We start from the raw sequence: 15815 nt of genomic DNA, 5'->3' as shown, positions 1-15815 counted from the left end.
GCTACTTTCTTTTTCTTTTCCCTCTATATAATTTGCCAAGTTTCCTGCCCATGAGAGAATGATTTTCCCCATTGTTGCACTGCTCCAATTGGTGCTTACGGCATTTGCACAATCTAGCGCCGATGACGACTTAATGTCCTTTGTGACGGTAAGCTCAAAACTATTGAAAATAAGTCTGCAGGATCTGGTGCTAAAAACAAGGGGAACCACGTCTAGCTCCCGGGTGTCAGGGCGTTAAAATATGAAGTGTACTACAAGGACCGCGATCGCGTCAGTCCGGGCTACTGGTTCGTCGCGCCTTATGGGAAAATCGACCCGGAACCTGCGTCGCAACAATACAAGCCATACCAGATCGGACCCTATATTTATGATGGCGATGGGGCATGTCTCACCTTCTAAGTCCCTACGTCCCACACCCCGCAATCCCGCCCAAAAACAACGACTAACCGATGTCCTGCGCAATAGATGCTCATCTGGGCTGGCTCGCCCATGTTTGATAACCGCAACATCTTCGATTTCAAGGCTGTCCACAGCATTGGTGACAAACCACACCTCTCGTTGGTCTGGCAAATCGCCTACGATCACTCCGACAATGGATATGGCGTTATACTAGACAATGCGTATGACATCAAAAAGAAGATTCCAATGCCGGACGAGTACGGCGCCTTTGATATACACGAGTTCAACATCCTCGACGATGGCAAAACGGCTATGGCCATCACCTACCGAGAACATGAAATCGCCCTGGACACGATGGATCGTCCTGGTGAGCATACGCATGTTTTGTCGGGCGGGTTTGTCAAGATAGATTTAAACTCGGAAAAGATTAATTATGTTTGGGATGGCGTCGACAAAGTTGCCCTGAGTGAATCCGTCACTGTCAATAAGGAAACCCCTCCTGTAGGGCCACCAGGATGGGATTATGTCCACATTAATTCAATCGACAAGAACGACGATGGTGACTACATCATCTCTTATCGGTTCACCAACACGATTTACATGATTTCCGGCCAGGATGGGAATATTATGTGGAGGCTGGGCGGGCAGTACACTGACTTTGAACAAGACTTCACATTCTCCAAACAGCACGATGCGAAGTTCATTGAGTCTAATGGCACACACCATGTTATCTCGCTCCTGAACAATGCCTCTGATGAAATCAGCAATGACGAGGATGTATCATCGGCTCTTTTCATCGAGCTGGATACCAGTGCATTTCCCAAGACTGCTAAAGTCATCCGACGCCATAACCGCCCCGATGGTGGTCTTACCCGACTCCGTGGCAACACTCAGCTACTCCCGAATAACAACGTGTTTGTTGGATGGAGTGAAAGGGGCTATATCTCTGAGTTCTCACCTGAAGGCGACACTTTGCTAAATGCGAACTTCGTTTCCTCGCGTTACTCGACCTATCGTGCATACAAATTTGAATTCACAGGCCGCCCCAGTGCGCCTCCTGATCTGGTTGCCTCTGTATGGGGTACGGATCAGACAGATCTCTCGACGACTTTCTATGTCAGTTGGAATGGTGCCACCGACATCGCCGGGTGGAACTTCTACGCGCGGGCTGCGAAGAATGGCCACCCTATCCTTATCGGAAACGCTACCAAGACGGATTTTGAGACGATGTTCATCGCCCGTGGGTACCTGGACTGGGTGACCGCCGAAGCGGTTGACCACGAAGGCCGGGTCCTGGGCACTTCTCGGGTCCAGAGAAGCAAGATCCCTGATAACTGGGCCGCGGCTGGATTCAGGGGCGATCTCAAGACCCTTAAACCGGATGACCCCAAGGCCCCCAAGTCGAACGGTGGTAAGCAAACAACTGCTGACGCAGAGGCCGATAACAAAAACAACAACAACTTGCAATCCCCGCGCCCGGCTGATGCAGAAGTGAAGGAGATCGCTCAGCTGGCACATGAAACGTACGATCTCGTTCGAAACGTCAGTGGTGTTTTCGTCCTCATCGTACTTTGCGGTATAGTGAGTGGTATCGCAGCCAGCATCTATCTCTGTTTCCGGCGTCGGATAACACAGCCTTACAAACATGTCCCATCGGATGACATACCAGAGGAGGAAATCCGCCTCCATTCTGTTGAGTGATCTGCTGGATACCCTATTTACAGTTAAAACCTCTTGCTTTGGGTGACTTATGTATACTATACCCTTGGATACCTATATACATACGCATATCATTTATACATCATGTACAGTGAATATTGGTACTCCGCGAGAAACGCCAAATGTATCAGTTAAGCAGTTGCACTGCCCTGTATAGATCCACAAATACGCCCTTGGCCCGCTACCCAACCTCCTCCCTATGATTCGAGTAACCATACAGATCAATCACCCGACATAACGTCTGAATCCAGGGCAACCAGACATCACTTCTACACCGTAGCAAACTGGGTGTACACGTGTGCTCGGAACCGCGTGGTTATATATGGTTATGGATCCAAACATATCTTGAGAACAACAGCGGCCACTGGTGCTAGGGATGTAGTAGAGGTGCTAATTGTCGGTGGATTCATATCTTTTGCTGTTCTCGATAGAGAATTAAGTACAGTTGTAGATGTACAGCATTGTTCAAGTTCGTTGGAGGTTTGGAGTTCGAACGAACATCCACGGAGCTTTTACGGTTTGGACAGCTCGACCCAGGGCGGGGTCACATTGAACAGTGTTCGAACTTTCAAGAGACATCAAAAAATGTCCAAACAGTATGAGGGAAAAGGCATCAAGATGCAAAAAGATGGAGACGCGGGGAATCGAACCCCGGACCACTCCCATGCTAAGGGAGTATTATACCACTAAACCACATCCCCAATTGGTTGAAAAACAGGAGCCGTATAATGCAATATTAGTCTAAATAAAGCATTAACCTCGCCGAAGCCCTAGTTTGCGGTTTCATCCTATAGGTACTACATTCGGTATAAGTAGTACTACAACTGTATATATTGCGATACATGCCAATTAACTCCGGTGTTTCTTGGAAAGAATATCTCTGGCACATCATATACACTAAGTACCTCGACCAGCCCGATTAAGTTAAGATATAAACGATTGACGTCCGTGGTTTTCGTTACCAGATCTGTTCCGCTATCTCAACTTCCACGTGGGGTCGCCGGTTCCTCGGGTCCGTTCGTTGAATCCATGGCTTTATGTGGTGTGTTCCTCGTCTATGGTTCCTAGGGGTAGTATAGACATCGACCTCTCTGTGTTGTGGTACTGATAGTCGGCGTTACCATTTGTGTTATATCCAGAGCTACGTTAAGAGGGGGGCCAACCCGCAGTGAAGTGAAAGTGCGGCTTTGTAATACATCCATTCTGCTTGAAATAGGTTGCAAAATGATTGCTTTGTATAAAGTCGGTCACTAGCTCCCCTTGTAGTGCACAGTTTTGGTGACTCGGTGGCTTATGTTGGAGTCGGATTAAGCGTTGACCGTTGAAGCAATGGGGACTCTCTGTAAGTTGGCGATTGCGGCTCTCTTTGTCGGGTATGGGGTGGGTCTGTTTGCGATTCGCTTATACTATGTAGGTAGACGCCTGGTGGCCCTTTGGGGGTGGATGAGTGTATTTCAGCTCAATGATTGCGTCGTCAGAGTATGTGAAGTTGTTGTTCGATATATATCTAGAGAGAAGAAGTATATACCGTAAAAACACAAGATTAATATACGAGCAACAACAATACTATACGAAGCCAGCAGCAAGTCCATACCATACTCATGAGTAACATAGGTTATATGCCACCATAGCTCACCTATATAGTAAAGGAAACCATACATAGCCACCAAGACATAGCCTTATCCAAGGCCAATGATCAATGTTATGTCTGGATTATCTGCATTGAGCTTTGATTTTCTTCATATAATCTTTTAAGGAATCCTCTTCCATCCAATTGGGGATGTGGTTTAGTGGTATAATACTCCCTTAGCATGGGAGTGGTCCGGGGTTCGATTCCCCGCGTCTCCATCTTTTTGCTCTTGATTCCTTTTCCCTAAAAGCATTTTCCTCTTTTGTTTTGTTATTATTGTTCAGGATTTCATTTATACCTGCTCGCGTCTTTTCTGTAACTAAGTGTAAGAGAGCAAGCAATTGCATTCGTGTGACCCAAATCAAGACTCCTAATACTTTCGTCGTGACCAAACAAATCACATATCAATTACACTATGCAGACAGCTGTGCAGAAGCAGAACAAAGCCTACACTGGACAGTTTATACTATACAGCTATATATGATATAATGGAGAACCTCTACCAATTCTCCCACACAGCATCTGGCAGAACCTTCCTCATGATACCCCAGTGCTCCAGAGCACCCTGGTCCTGCCACCTATAAAGCTTACCAGTGTCCTTGGTCCTGAGGACACGCTGTCCACCCGTAACGGTGGTAAAAATAGCCGGGTCAATCTCATGCTTGGGCACGAGATATGTCTCACGGAACTTGCTGTCCAGGAAGTCGGCAGGGACAGGATCCCTGAAACGAAGAGGAGTAGCAGAGTCCTTCTTACAGAAAATGACCATGTTCGTGAAATCTCCGTTGCCCTCTTCACCTGCATCCTCACGGAAGTACCGGCAAGAGGGAAAGACCGCCTGGATGGTGCGGACAGTGAGGGCAGCCGGGTAAAGAGAGAGGTCACCCGCATAGTTCTGTCCAGGTCAGTGAGGCTGGGAGATTGTTTGGGTATGGGCTTACCATTGCAATGACACCGTCCTCCTTAAGGAGAGAGTTGAGGCCCCCGAGAAACTCAATAGAAAAGAGCTCAATTGGTTCTGCGCCACCAGTGAACACATCGTGGACGATGTAGTCATATTGGTTGGGCTGGGGAGATTTCAAAGCGCGGTCAACGAACAGTGTGGCGTCTTCGATAGCTGCAATGTGGTTAGGAGGGAGGTGGAAGTATTTGCTGGCGAACTTGTGGACGACGGGGTCAATCTCGACAATGGTGGTTTCAATCCCATGAGTGATGAGAGCAGCAGGTGTAGTGCCGACTCCAAGTCCACTGAGACACGGTTAGCTTAATGAAGTAGGAGAGTTTGGATTCGTCTCACATGACAAGTGCCTTGCTGTCTGCGTCTACTCGGTGAGCCCCGTGGCCCGTTTCCGCCAGTCGGACAGCCTCGAGCAAAGAGAAAACCGCATAGATAGGGTCCTGAACCTTGGGTTTGTAGTTGCGATAGGTCTTAGTCCACTGGCCTCCAAGAAGACTATGGTCACAGCGCATCACCCGGAAACCATCCTCGAGGTTATCCAAAACCGAAATATAACCGGTGGAGGACTCCTGACGATCTACCAGTGAAAATCCTTCCTCATTAAGCGCGGATTTGAGCCCCGAAGTTGTGATCCCCAAAGGCAGATGCACATTAGAAGTGAGTGTGAAGAGGATAGATGGAATGGCCAAGAGGAGCCACTTAGATGGAATAACGGCAGAACACAAGATTGCAACCAAGAGCTGGAGACCCGTGCTCGAAAAGAGCCAAAATGAACCGATAAATCTCACTATGAATGATTTTGCAAGCTTCTCCCCGAAAGAATAGACGATGTACGAGCTAATGAGGGGAATATGCTCCTTGGCAAGATCACCATAACGTTCAAGGTTGAGGCCCGCTTGCACCAATTTGGCGGCACAGGCGACAGAGAGCAAAACAAAAGGATAGAAAGCAACCACCTCAGTAATCACGGCACCGGTAGGGTTACCGAACGAAGAGCTCTGCTGAAGCAAAAAGTATTGAATGGTGGGGTACCAGAATGCGACAACTGGAAGTAGATACACCGCCCGGCGGTTGGTTACCTGCTGAATGAAATCCTTGAGGAACCACCCAAGAGCAGCAGTGATGGCAACTCCATAGCCATGGAAGATATGCGACGGAGCAGAGCCGTACACCGGAGCCAGGGTCAGCACGAACACAGGGGAGGAGAAAGCGACGAGGACCAGCAATGCTGCGCCTCTCCACAGTCTTCGCGAGTTGACCTGCTGAATGACTTCCTGCAAAGACGACATGGCGTCGGACCTCCACAGACTACTACCTCAGGCCTGAGAATCGCACAGAAATCTTGAGTACTTGGTCTGAGGAGGTTTTCACTGAAAGCTTTGGTTAATTTGTAGGTTCAATGCATAGGGGAGAGGTGCGACTAGGGGATAGCGCTTGTGAACGAGCCAAGCGCAGCTCCCAACGCGCGATGTGAAACAAACAGGAGGTGGTTCTCACCGATGCTTCTCAGATAGAAAGCTCAAAGTCCATACTCCGGCCAAGGCGAACTGTTATTCGTTGATTGAGAGGCCACGGCGGAGATTATTTGATTCTGGCACGAAATTTGCCGCAGTCCTCCGGCCCAAAACAGTTTAGGCTGAATGGAGCTGTCTTGAATCCGCCACCGCTTGTCATTTCAGTCCACCTTCTCCGACTTCCATCTATTGCGATCTATTGTCCGCTCCCTCTGTGTGCATTCAATCATACTATCCCCTCCCGGTCAACCATTAGACATGCCTTTCTTCCCAATGGGTACCGGGATTCAAGCAGAAAATGACACAAACACCGTGTCCGGCGCAGTGCCACTATCCCCCGCGACGCAGGTCAAAAACCGTCGGAAACGCTACCTGGATACCCACCCGGAGTATTTCTCTGCTGATCTCGAGCTAGCCGGTCCGCTCGCTCTAACCTCTCTTTTGCGCGACTGATCGCATGTGCTATCTCAGTCGGGAAAAGATGACCAAGGCTAACACTTTAGCATTGTAGACCCGTTACTGTACGATCGCTTGATCCGCCGATTCCAGACTCCGGCGGAACGAGAGGCTGAAGGGCGAGCCAAAGGATTCTCGGGTATACTTCAAGCAGATCTTTACCGCTCCGAGGCCAAGTTGGATGCCCTGTCTCACCCGGATCCCAATGCAATGTTTAGCTATAGCCGTGGCCCAAACGGGGAAATCCTCGCGGAGGATAAAGATGAGATACCGACGAGCAAGGAAGAAGGCGAAAAGATCTGGCAATGGGAGATGACACTGCGATTTATAAGGGGCGAAGACCGCGACTTTGACTACACCACTGTTGATGAGAATGACGATTATGATGATTGGAACGAAGAGCAAGAGCGATATTTCGACGACGAAGAACCCGAATGGATCGTTGAAGGTACAAGTGGCGATGATGTTCGGTCCAGATTACAAGGGGAGACTGGTGTTCAAGACTTTTGAGAAGACCCACGCAGTCGAGACGGACCGGCCACTTGATGCCTTTGCGATTGGCTCACTCTGATGCAAGCTTTTGGCCGTCACTCACACATTACCATCCCCGGTCGAAGTTTCTCGACCGAGACAAAGGAGACATTGGTGCTCTCGAGGACATTTGCTTCCCACCCCTCATGCACGCTGAAGAGGATTCACGACCTGGCTAGCCTAGGGCTCATATCACAGCTCCAATTCCAAATCTGGGATATAGACTTCCGAGTCCAATGTGTATATCTTTCTCGAGCCTACCCATGCCACTATGACGCATGAGATGCTTTAAGATGAGCAGACTCCTACGCAGGCTCTGACTCAACGCAGCACCACGGTTCGATGACGTTGCAGCTTCAGGAAATTTTTGCAACTCAGACAATAAGTGCGAGGCGCTTTAAACTACAAACCTAACGTTTTTGTCCTCTACTTGACTTGAATTTCGTGTCTAATTTTCACCTTTTCTCTTGCCGTATTCACGAAGTTGAAGACAGGTCTTACAGGTTCAAGAGTTCTTCTACATTCGTTTCACACGTCCTGTCGCTGTCCAGAGGTGTCTTGGAAATTGACCTTGAATGCGTATGGACGCGTAGGCAGAGCAGCCTCCAAGTAATACAGACGTCAATAATTCAATCATCATAGTTAATCAATGTCTACCTCTTTGAAGAAATTTCTGTTCTGAACTCCAAGTATTTCGTAATTCACCGTAAGACCTGCCATTCCTTACGTAGGGGAATATATTGTCTACTTCACCCCCACTCTTCCTCCAATAGCAGGCTCTATCTCCCCTATACGAAATTATTTATCTTTCTTAATATCGTTGTAGCATACTGTTTCATCCGGACTTGGGCCACGCAGAGCACCACCAAAATCTGCCCCTGAGTATATTGCTTGTCCACGAGGTGCCAAACCATGGGTCTAGCTAATTATGATGTATAAAATCTGGGGTAATCCTGGGGTCATGAGGGATGACTCCTTATGGTCAATCGATGGGACGTCATCTATAGAACAACCCAGCACAGTAGTCGCAACTATGAGGCAACTCTTCGCTAGGCATTGAATATTTAAGCCTGGCCTGTCCGCTCCATCTCTTGAATCTTCTCAATCACACACATCTCGTTGTCCTCCCTTGAGAACTACCAGCTATCTCACTTATCAACCTGCTTTATACATTGTTTTCAGCTTGGTATACACGAGTATACCACAGCCACCTCGAGTCTCAAGAACTTACGCTTGCTACTATCCCAAATCACCTCGAAATACACCCCGCAAGTACCTATAACAATGCCACACCTCACCATCCAAGACGAAATAAAGAAACTACGCTGCTCAGACAGCCCGACAGTAACCCGGTCACCGTCACCCAAGAAGACGGAAAAATACATAGTCCAAAAGCTCAGAAAACAGTTTGAGCTGACAAAGGACACCATCGGCGATGGTAGCTTCTCCAGAGTCAAGATCGTGCATAGGAAAGAGCAGGGCACGCTTGTTAAGTACGCGGCCAAGTTCCTCAACAGGGAGGCTAAGGTGTCCGAGCAGTTATATGAAGAACGGGCTTGGAAGGAGTTCGATATCGCCAGGAACCTGCATCATCCGAATATCGCGGAGGTTATTAGCCTCTGCAGACATAACCCTCACCTGGTCTTTGTTATGGAGCACTGCCAACATGGCGATCTTTGTGACCTAATGGCAAAGGCCACTCTTCGCCATGGGGCCAAAAAGTGCTTCTTTAAGCAAATGCTCAGGGGTGTTGCATACATGCATAGCCATGGTATCGCACACCATGATATTAAACCGGAGAACTTGGTCCTGGCCGATGATAACGTCCTCAAGCTTATCGACTTTGGGCTCTCCGAGGTCTTTGCTGACCTCCTCCCCCCCGACAGCAAAGGGGAAAGAAAACTTGGCCCGGTCCGTGAGTTCCCCGCTCGTCTCTATGGTACGCCCGCCTATCTTCCGCCAGAGCTATTTCAGGGTGTCTGTAAGTACCCAATCCTGACTGTCAACATACTGGTATATTCTCATACTTATTCTTGGTAGACTCCTACGACGCCCGCGCCCTCGATGTGTGGAGCTGCGCCATAACCGCCTTCGCCATATTCGCTGGCGACGTACCCTGGGACCTAGCCGACGATGAAGACAAATCCTACCAAGCCTTTCGCGGAAGCTGGCAGTACCTCCTCGAAGAATACCCCGACCTACCTGTAACAGCGGACAACTTCCCGCTTACAACTTTCGCCAAGGCCCTGCCGGAGAAGGAGCTTGCGACCCTCCTCCTCCGGATGCTACACCCGTTCCCGGAAAAGCGAATGACAATTTTGGAAGTGTTGGAGGATCCTTGGGTTCAGGCTATTGAGTGCTGCAGCCCCGAGTCCAACCACTCGTCGACGGTTCGGGGTGATAAGGATTGTGGCATCCCCAAGATGCATGATCACCGTCCCCTGACGGACGAGCTGGCTTCCAACTCTGACTAGGGGTTGCAGCAGCGGAGGATATTAGTTGTGCTTGGAAGTTGGAAATTTGAGGGACTATGTAACGACATCATATGATTTCTTAAAGGTTTCGGCATTGTTGGAAGATACCCCTTGTTTATTTGCATCGACTTTTCATTTCTCTTTATACTGTTGAGGATGGCAATGACCTCCTCTTGGATATTTGGATGGACATGGGACATGTTTCTTTATACCTTTATACTTTCTCATCATCTTGTTATGCTAAATCATTCATGTATACCTGAGGACGGATCATATCAGACCGCCTCGTTGAACAATTTACTGATACATCTCGATATGATATTGAGATTCAGGCCCTAAGGTCGGGTGGTTGGGACGGGCCTGGGATACACAATATACACAATTATTCTGTTCCTGAATTTGCTTGAATTATGTAATCATCTTCGTAGAGCGCTAAACATCTATCATGAAGATTCAGTTCATAAAACTGGAAGGTAACCTAGTAGAACTATTATCTGGTCTTGAGTTCTCTCTTTTCGTCCCTTGGGTTGCAGTTCAAAGAATCTTTACGGGGTGAAAGGGATCTCCATTGACTTACCCAATATTTACAGAGTTTATAATCATAGAACCAAGGCTATAGCCCCGATAATGTCCATACCCCAACTAATACAACTGATCTAAAAATGCTAAAAAGATGATTAAACCTACTGGCATAGAAGAGTTAGGGCACGACTCCCGCGCACTACCAAGAACAACAAAACCCTAAAGTGTCAGACGCAACCACGCCAGACTAGAAACTAACACATATATCATTCGTATTTCCAGCTTGTATGAAGTAGTACTTGGCCTGTTGCACAGCTGTTCTCTTCGCCCGGATTTATCTCTGTACTGCGCGTGGATTGAATCTTCCGAAACCGTCGTAGCATAAAGGCCGTCACTAGTTTCTTGTTCATTTCTGTCTTCCTCCGCTAACACTACGGGTACAGCAATTTCTAAAATTAATAATCTCCAGGGGATAATAATGCCACGTTACTTAGCGGTCTGCCAGGGGTTATCAAAGCTTTAAGAGCTCGAAGTAACGTGGGTGGAGTTGACTAGTCTATCTACGAGATATCTACGAAGTGGTTGTATGATTGACCTGACTGTGTGAAGACTTGCTATAGCAAACTTTTGCCAACAGTGACAAGTATTTGTAAGGTTGGGTATGGGGAGATAAAGGCAGGGCTTTTTGTGACGAAGGATTCTGAGGATGTTGTTTGTTTTCTTAATGTTCAGGTAGGGGAGTTGCTAAGGTTGGAGGGTTATTACGACTATGCTAAGGTATACAGTGCACGGGAAATGGTAATTCATGTATTGTCATGAGAGATAATCAAAATAAAGAGGACTACGGCCTTTTGTCTTTGAGGAGTGTTGGGGAAGAGGATTTCGGGGCGAAAGAATGAAGAGAAATGATGGATTCGATTTGAATAGTTAACAATGTTTCTGGTGTATAAGTATACTAGTAGGCAAAAGAATACCAGGTAGCTCATCTCATGGAAGCTTGTCAGACTGACTTGTTCTCCAGTCTCCGTAAACCAGGGTCGAATAAACATAGACGCTGAACCGGGTCAATGTATGATCAGGGTTGGCGTTAATAAGAGATGCCCTATTGTTATTTCAGCCCCATGACTATATAATCACTTCTTACAAAACCGAATAAGACTCTGCAGAGCTTCATCGTTTTCTTTGAAAACAGACCCAAACTTTGCCAATTCGCCCGCCTTGATGCCGCGACGAACGTCCGCAGCCCTGGAAAAATTCTTCGCTGTACGCCCCGCCCCAGCGAAGAGGATATTCAGGAGCTCCATGGGTGCTGACTTTGGATCTTTCACAATGTCATAACCCGCTAGCGCAATGCTAGCACTGATATCTGCGATTGCGGCGGCATCTGCGACCCAGGCGATCCCCGTCACAGCCCCGACGACCTCTCCGGCGAAGGGCAGAATAAGTAGGACTGCGGAAAGGATGATGAGGATCAGATTACGCTTTGCCTCTTCCTCGTGCTCCGTCTCTTCTTCGCCGATCTGCTTAACCGTCGCCATAGAGTCAACAGCCTGCAGGAGCATGAACACCGGCATGGACAGGGCAGCCACAGCGTCGTCATCATCGCCGTCCCACAGGAAGAAAGACAGGTCGCCCCATGTAGCTGTTAGGTCGAGCTGGAGCTGTTGGAAACGGGGCAGTGCGTCTTTGATTGAGTCCTTAGGGTTGGGGATAGTGAAATCATCTTTAGCCATGGGGAAATTTTCGTACTGGTAATGTGGATGGGTGCAGATCGGAGGCGGTCCTATTCCCGTGAAAGGAGGGCACGCGGGTACATCACGGTAATAGGTTCTGAATTCGACCCAGTCTTTTGAGATGCCGTACTTGCTCTGGAGTTCTTTGAAGAAACCGTCCTCGTCGATCAGCTTATACTCAATGTACACTTGCTCGGATGTGTTGATGATTGGGCAGCTCTGGTACTCCCCCTTCTGCTTGCCTGGCATGGCCCACCTGCACTGGAAATACTTGTTACCTGGCCCCTCACCTTTGTTCAGCGATACGAAGTTGGAGATAGCAACGGGGACCATGGCACGCAGGTATTTGACGTAGTACCCGAATTTGTCGTCGTAGCCGTTGTCGACGTCAGTGTAGTTTGCCAGCGCTGTGTCCAGCGTGTCCATGAGGATCTGCGCCGCATACATCGGCATGCAGCCCTTAGGTATGTCCCCGGAAGCCTTCTCTAGGGCCTCCAACGAATCGAATGTCAGACTGTAGTCGCAAGGAAGCTCTTCAGCACACTCGGGGCGGTCATCATCGTCTGTGCAAGAGCGGATCACGCCTTCGGTACTTGCACAAACATCCGGACAATAGCCACGCTGGCATGCAAACTTGCAAAGCCCACTATCGTTCCCATCACCTCCGAGATAATCCGCAGAGAACGTTGTGTTGGCAGGCGGTGGCCGGTTAAGGGCTCCCGTCGCAGTGCACTTGCAGTGGTTAATGGGGCAAAATCCGTAGTTGCAGGCGTATGAACATAGCCCCTGTAGGTCGCCCTCACCGGTGCCCGCGGTGCAGGCGGATGGAAGGAAAGGCGAAACCGTAGGTTCTGTCAGAGGTACCTTTGTTGTACCACATGCGTCCGGTGGACAGTACCCATAGTTGCACGCAAAGGCGCAGAGGCCGATATAACTGGATCCTTCGCCGGCGATTGGATACCCTTCCACACCTGTGGGCTTAGGCTTCTCTCTCGGAGCACCCATCTTGGTGCACTGGCAGGCTCCGATGGGGCAATATCCGTAATTGCAGGTGAATTCACAGAGGCCTTGGAAATTACCTGGTGCTGTACCCTGGATGCAGGTCTGGTTCTCCATAGGCAGCTTGGGTGAGACGGCTGAGATACTGGGACCGGAGGCACTCCCCACCCACGCATTGAAATTGCTATAACCGTCCTTACAGCTTGTTGTGATGGCTGTGCCGCTGAACTCCGCGATCGTAGCACCGGAACGAGAGATAGAAATCTTCACATCCCCCAGAAACGCCCCGTATCCCGCGCTTCCATGGTACACACCAACCCCGCCGTCCGGGATAAACTCCCATGTAGCGGGGATGGATACGCCTCCGACAGTGACAGTGACGGTAGCCGAGGAAGTAAGTAGTGCAGAGAAGAAAATTTTGTCCTGAACCACCTGAGCAGGCTCAAATTCAAGCTGCAGCTGACTGGCCGTATTCCCTGTTGTACCACCGTTCTTGCAGGCAGCGACAGGGTTCGGCCGATACCACCCAACCACACCCTCCTTAGTGATCGTGCCTTTCCCCTTCTTGTACATGTCTATCCAGTAGGGTAGGAAGAGACGCCAGCCATCATGAGGCATGCCATGGGCGTAGTTGAATGGTGCCTTGCCCACCTTAAAAGCTTCATAGTTGTCGATATCTCGAAGAGGGCCAATGTAATGGGATTCACCGTAGTCATTCCAGCTGATGATTTGCAACCAGCTTGGTTGAACCACCATGACTTGTTCCCAACGGTCTGTCCAGAGATTGTCACCTAAGAGGTGTCAGTAATGGAGTCTATCTGGTGAAAACTTTGGCACGAATCCATGATTGGACTTTAGTAAAGCTCACCTCGCCAAAGCCAATTCTTATCATATCCAGGGAGGTTGGTGTAAAACCATGGTGAGACCGGCATCATATATGGCTTGCCATAGTCTTGATCAAGATAATCTAAGTAGGATGCATCAACGTACGTATCCATATCTTTGTTGCCCCACGGCCAACCGGCCCAACTGAATAATCCATCCGCGGTGCCTAGCTCCAGAGCATCCTTTGCACCCAGGGAAGACCATGACGGCACAAAGAAGCATCCTGTCTTTTCTTTGATCTCTTCCCAGTCTTTTGCATTCCCGGGCCCTTCGAAGGTAGACACAAAGGGCTTTCCTTTGTATTTATAATACGCCGAATGACTGCTGAATATCTTTATGATGCCTATCACGACGGATTCCTCGAATGGCCCCGCACCAGCATAATCAAAGGAAAGGAACAGCTTGAAACCGGTGGACTCCGCGGCTTGAAAAGCAGACGCTAAGGGATACATGTCTGTGAGTGAGGCAGCAAAATTGAGTGCGAATGCATCAATATGGGCTTCTTTCGCGAGCTTCATATCAGCTTCCCAGGCGGAAACAGACCAGTCACGCGCATTTTCAACCTAAAAGGTCAGCCAGATGTCTCTGCATCTAAATCGACAAGGGTGAGGTTGCGTTCCTTACCATGAAATGGGCAAAGGCTCCCTTCTCCTCCTTTATGGGGTGCAAGGGCGTTATGTTCAACAATATCTCTGCCGGGAACGATGCAAGCTCTGTTTCATTCAGCGCCGTGCTAGTGTTTAGCCCATGAGGGCTAACATCTAGGTCTGTATATGCGGTACGCGCATGAGAGCTACCGTGATGCCGATGGATGTGGCGATGGTGTGAATGAGAAGCAAGGGTGAGTCCTACAAGGGCAGCTTTAACAAGAAGACCGAACATCCTTGCTCCGTGACAAGAGGGCCAATTCAAATTAGAAAAGATTAGGCAGAAGGAAAGGATAATTCAGGACAAGAAAGAAATGAGTGGCTCCCACGAGTGATGAGAAGAAATGAATGAAAAGACCCAGAATGAATGAGTTGGTCAAGGACATGAAGGAAAGAAAGAAAGACACAGGATCTCCTCCTGCTGCTGCTGCTGCTGCTGCTGCTACTACTGCATGGCACACCGTACAAACGAAGACCGAATAGCTACTTATATGTTATATGAGAGACCCCTACCATGTCCATTAGATGGAAAAATTTTCACTTCAAGTGACAAACTCAATTTGGAGTTGTATAGCCATATCCGAGATATTGCCCCGTTCTCAGGTTTAGTATACCTGACTAGAACTATTCAGGATGATGCGACTGTATGTTAGAGAGTCCATCAAAAAGAAAATTACCTGTGCCACTACTCCACTCGCTGTATACGAGCTCAGGAGGTAGTGTACCAGGTGAGGCATAGCACTAATGTGCTATTAGGTCCAGTCTATAACACCATGTTAGACGCTATTCGTGGGGTTTTTCTCCCCGGGTAAACCTCCGTAGAACCTCGTAAAACGGTACAAGCTACTTGATTGAGGGGAGTCTGGCAGTACTAGAGAGTTTCCAAGTGCGGCAGGATGCAAAGACAGCCTCTGAGCAATGGCTTGGAGTGATGCGCGATGTTTGTCGCGAAGTCGCAAGAGGTCGATTCAGCTGCTAGTTTTGAACTGACTCGCTCGCCTTTCTGTACGGTGGAGTATGAGAAGAGCGCGAAAACTAAATCCCTGATAGTTGGAAATTGAGAAGTAGATGCCAAGACTGGGTATCTAGTACCTTGCCCTAGTTTTTAGTAGTAGCTTACCAACCCAATTCAACTACGGAGTAATTTCCATTTCCCCACCTATTCCAGAACGGTTCGTATGAATCAAAGAATTGGGTATACCAGAAGGATAGGGGTTTAAGGCAATCGAGGACAAAAAGCAATAAATTGACCGTGCTTGTTGAAGGTTGGAAAACAAGTGTCAAGCTAGGACTTCCTGGTACTGGTAGTAATCTGTTGAGGGCTGTCGATCAAACGCCTACGGTTCCT

The 15815-nt window shown here is 48.7% G+C and overlaps 4 protein-coding genes and 2 non-coding genes across 6 annotated transcripts; 3 read left to right on the top strand and 3 right to left on the bottom strand.

Annotated features, from left to right (window-relative positions):
• Nucleotides 1-616: 616 nt before the first annotated feature.
• Nucleotides 617-2100, top strand: AO090120000195 (uncharacterized protein; the record flags this gene model as incomplete). The annotated part of the gene is made up of 3 exons (XM_023237641.1): nt 617-766; nt 826-1810; nt 1835-2100. 3 exons carry the CDS (start codon nt 617-619, stop codon nt 2098-2100), a joined length of 1401 nt encoding a protein of 466 aa, XP_023092452.1.
• Nucleotides 2101-2747: 647 nt separating this feature from the next.
• On the bottom strand, nt 2748-2819 carry AO090120t00005. The gene has a single exon. It is a non-coding gene; the product is annotated as a tRNA-Ala (tRNA).
• Nucleotides 2820-3894: 1075 nt separating this feature from the next.
• Nucleotides 3895-3966, top strand: AO090120t00004. The gene has a single exon. It is a non-coding gene; the product is annotated as a tRNA-Ala (tRNA).
• Nucleotides 3967-4247: 281 nt separating this feature from the next.
• AO090120000194 (spermidine synthase) lies at nt 4248-5995 on the bottom strand (the record flags this gene model as incomplete). The annotated part of the gene is made up of 3 exons (XM_001823887.3): nt 4248-4643; nt 4690-4996; nt 5046-5995. 3 exons carry the CDS (start codon nt 5993-5995, stop codon nt 4248-4250), a joined length of 1653 nt encoding a protein of 550 aa, XP_001823939.1.
• Nucleotides 5996-6478: 483 nt separating this feature from the next.
• AO090120000193 (serine/threonine-protein kinase) lies at nt 6479-9681 on the top strand (the record flags this gene model as incomplete). The annotated part of the gene is made up of 3 exons (XM_023237640.1): nt 6479-6638; nt 8415-9188; nt 9248-9681. 3 exons carry the CDS (start codon nt 6479-6481, stop codon nt 9679-9681), a joined length of 1368 nt encoding a protein of 455 aa, XP_023092451.1.
• A 1813-nt stretch (nt 9682-11494) lies between these two features.
• AO090120000192 (glycoside hydrolase family 71 protein) lies at nt 11495-14338 on the bottom strand (the record flags this gene model as incomplete). The annotated part of the gene is made up of 3 exons (XM_023237639.1): nt 11495-11524; nt 13104-13726; nt 13804-14338. The coding sequence occupies 3 exons, from the start codon at nt 14336-14338 to the stop codon at nt 11495-11497; spliced, it is 1188 nt and encodes a 395-aa protein (XP_023092450.1).
• Nucleotides 14339-15815: the final 1477 nt, after the last annotated feature.

Source organism: Aspergillus oryzae, chromosome 5 (assembly GCF_000184455.2).
Source record: "Aspergillus oryzae RIB40 DNA, chromosome 5".
NCBI lineage: Eukaryota > Fungi > Ascomycota > Eurotiomycetes > Eurotiales > Aspergillaceae > Aspergillus > Aspergillus oryzae.
This window is presented reverse-complemented; position numbering and strand designations above follow the sequence as displayed.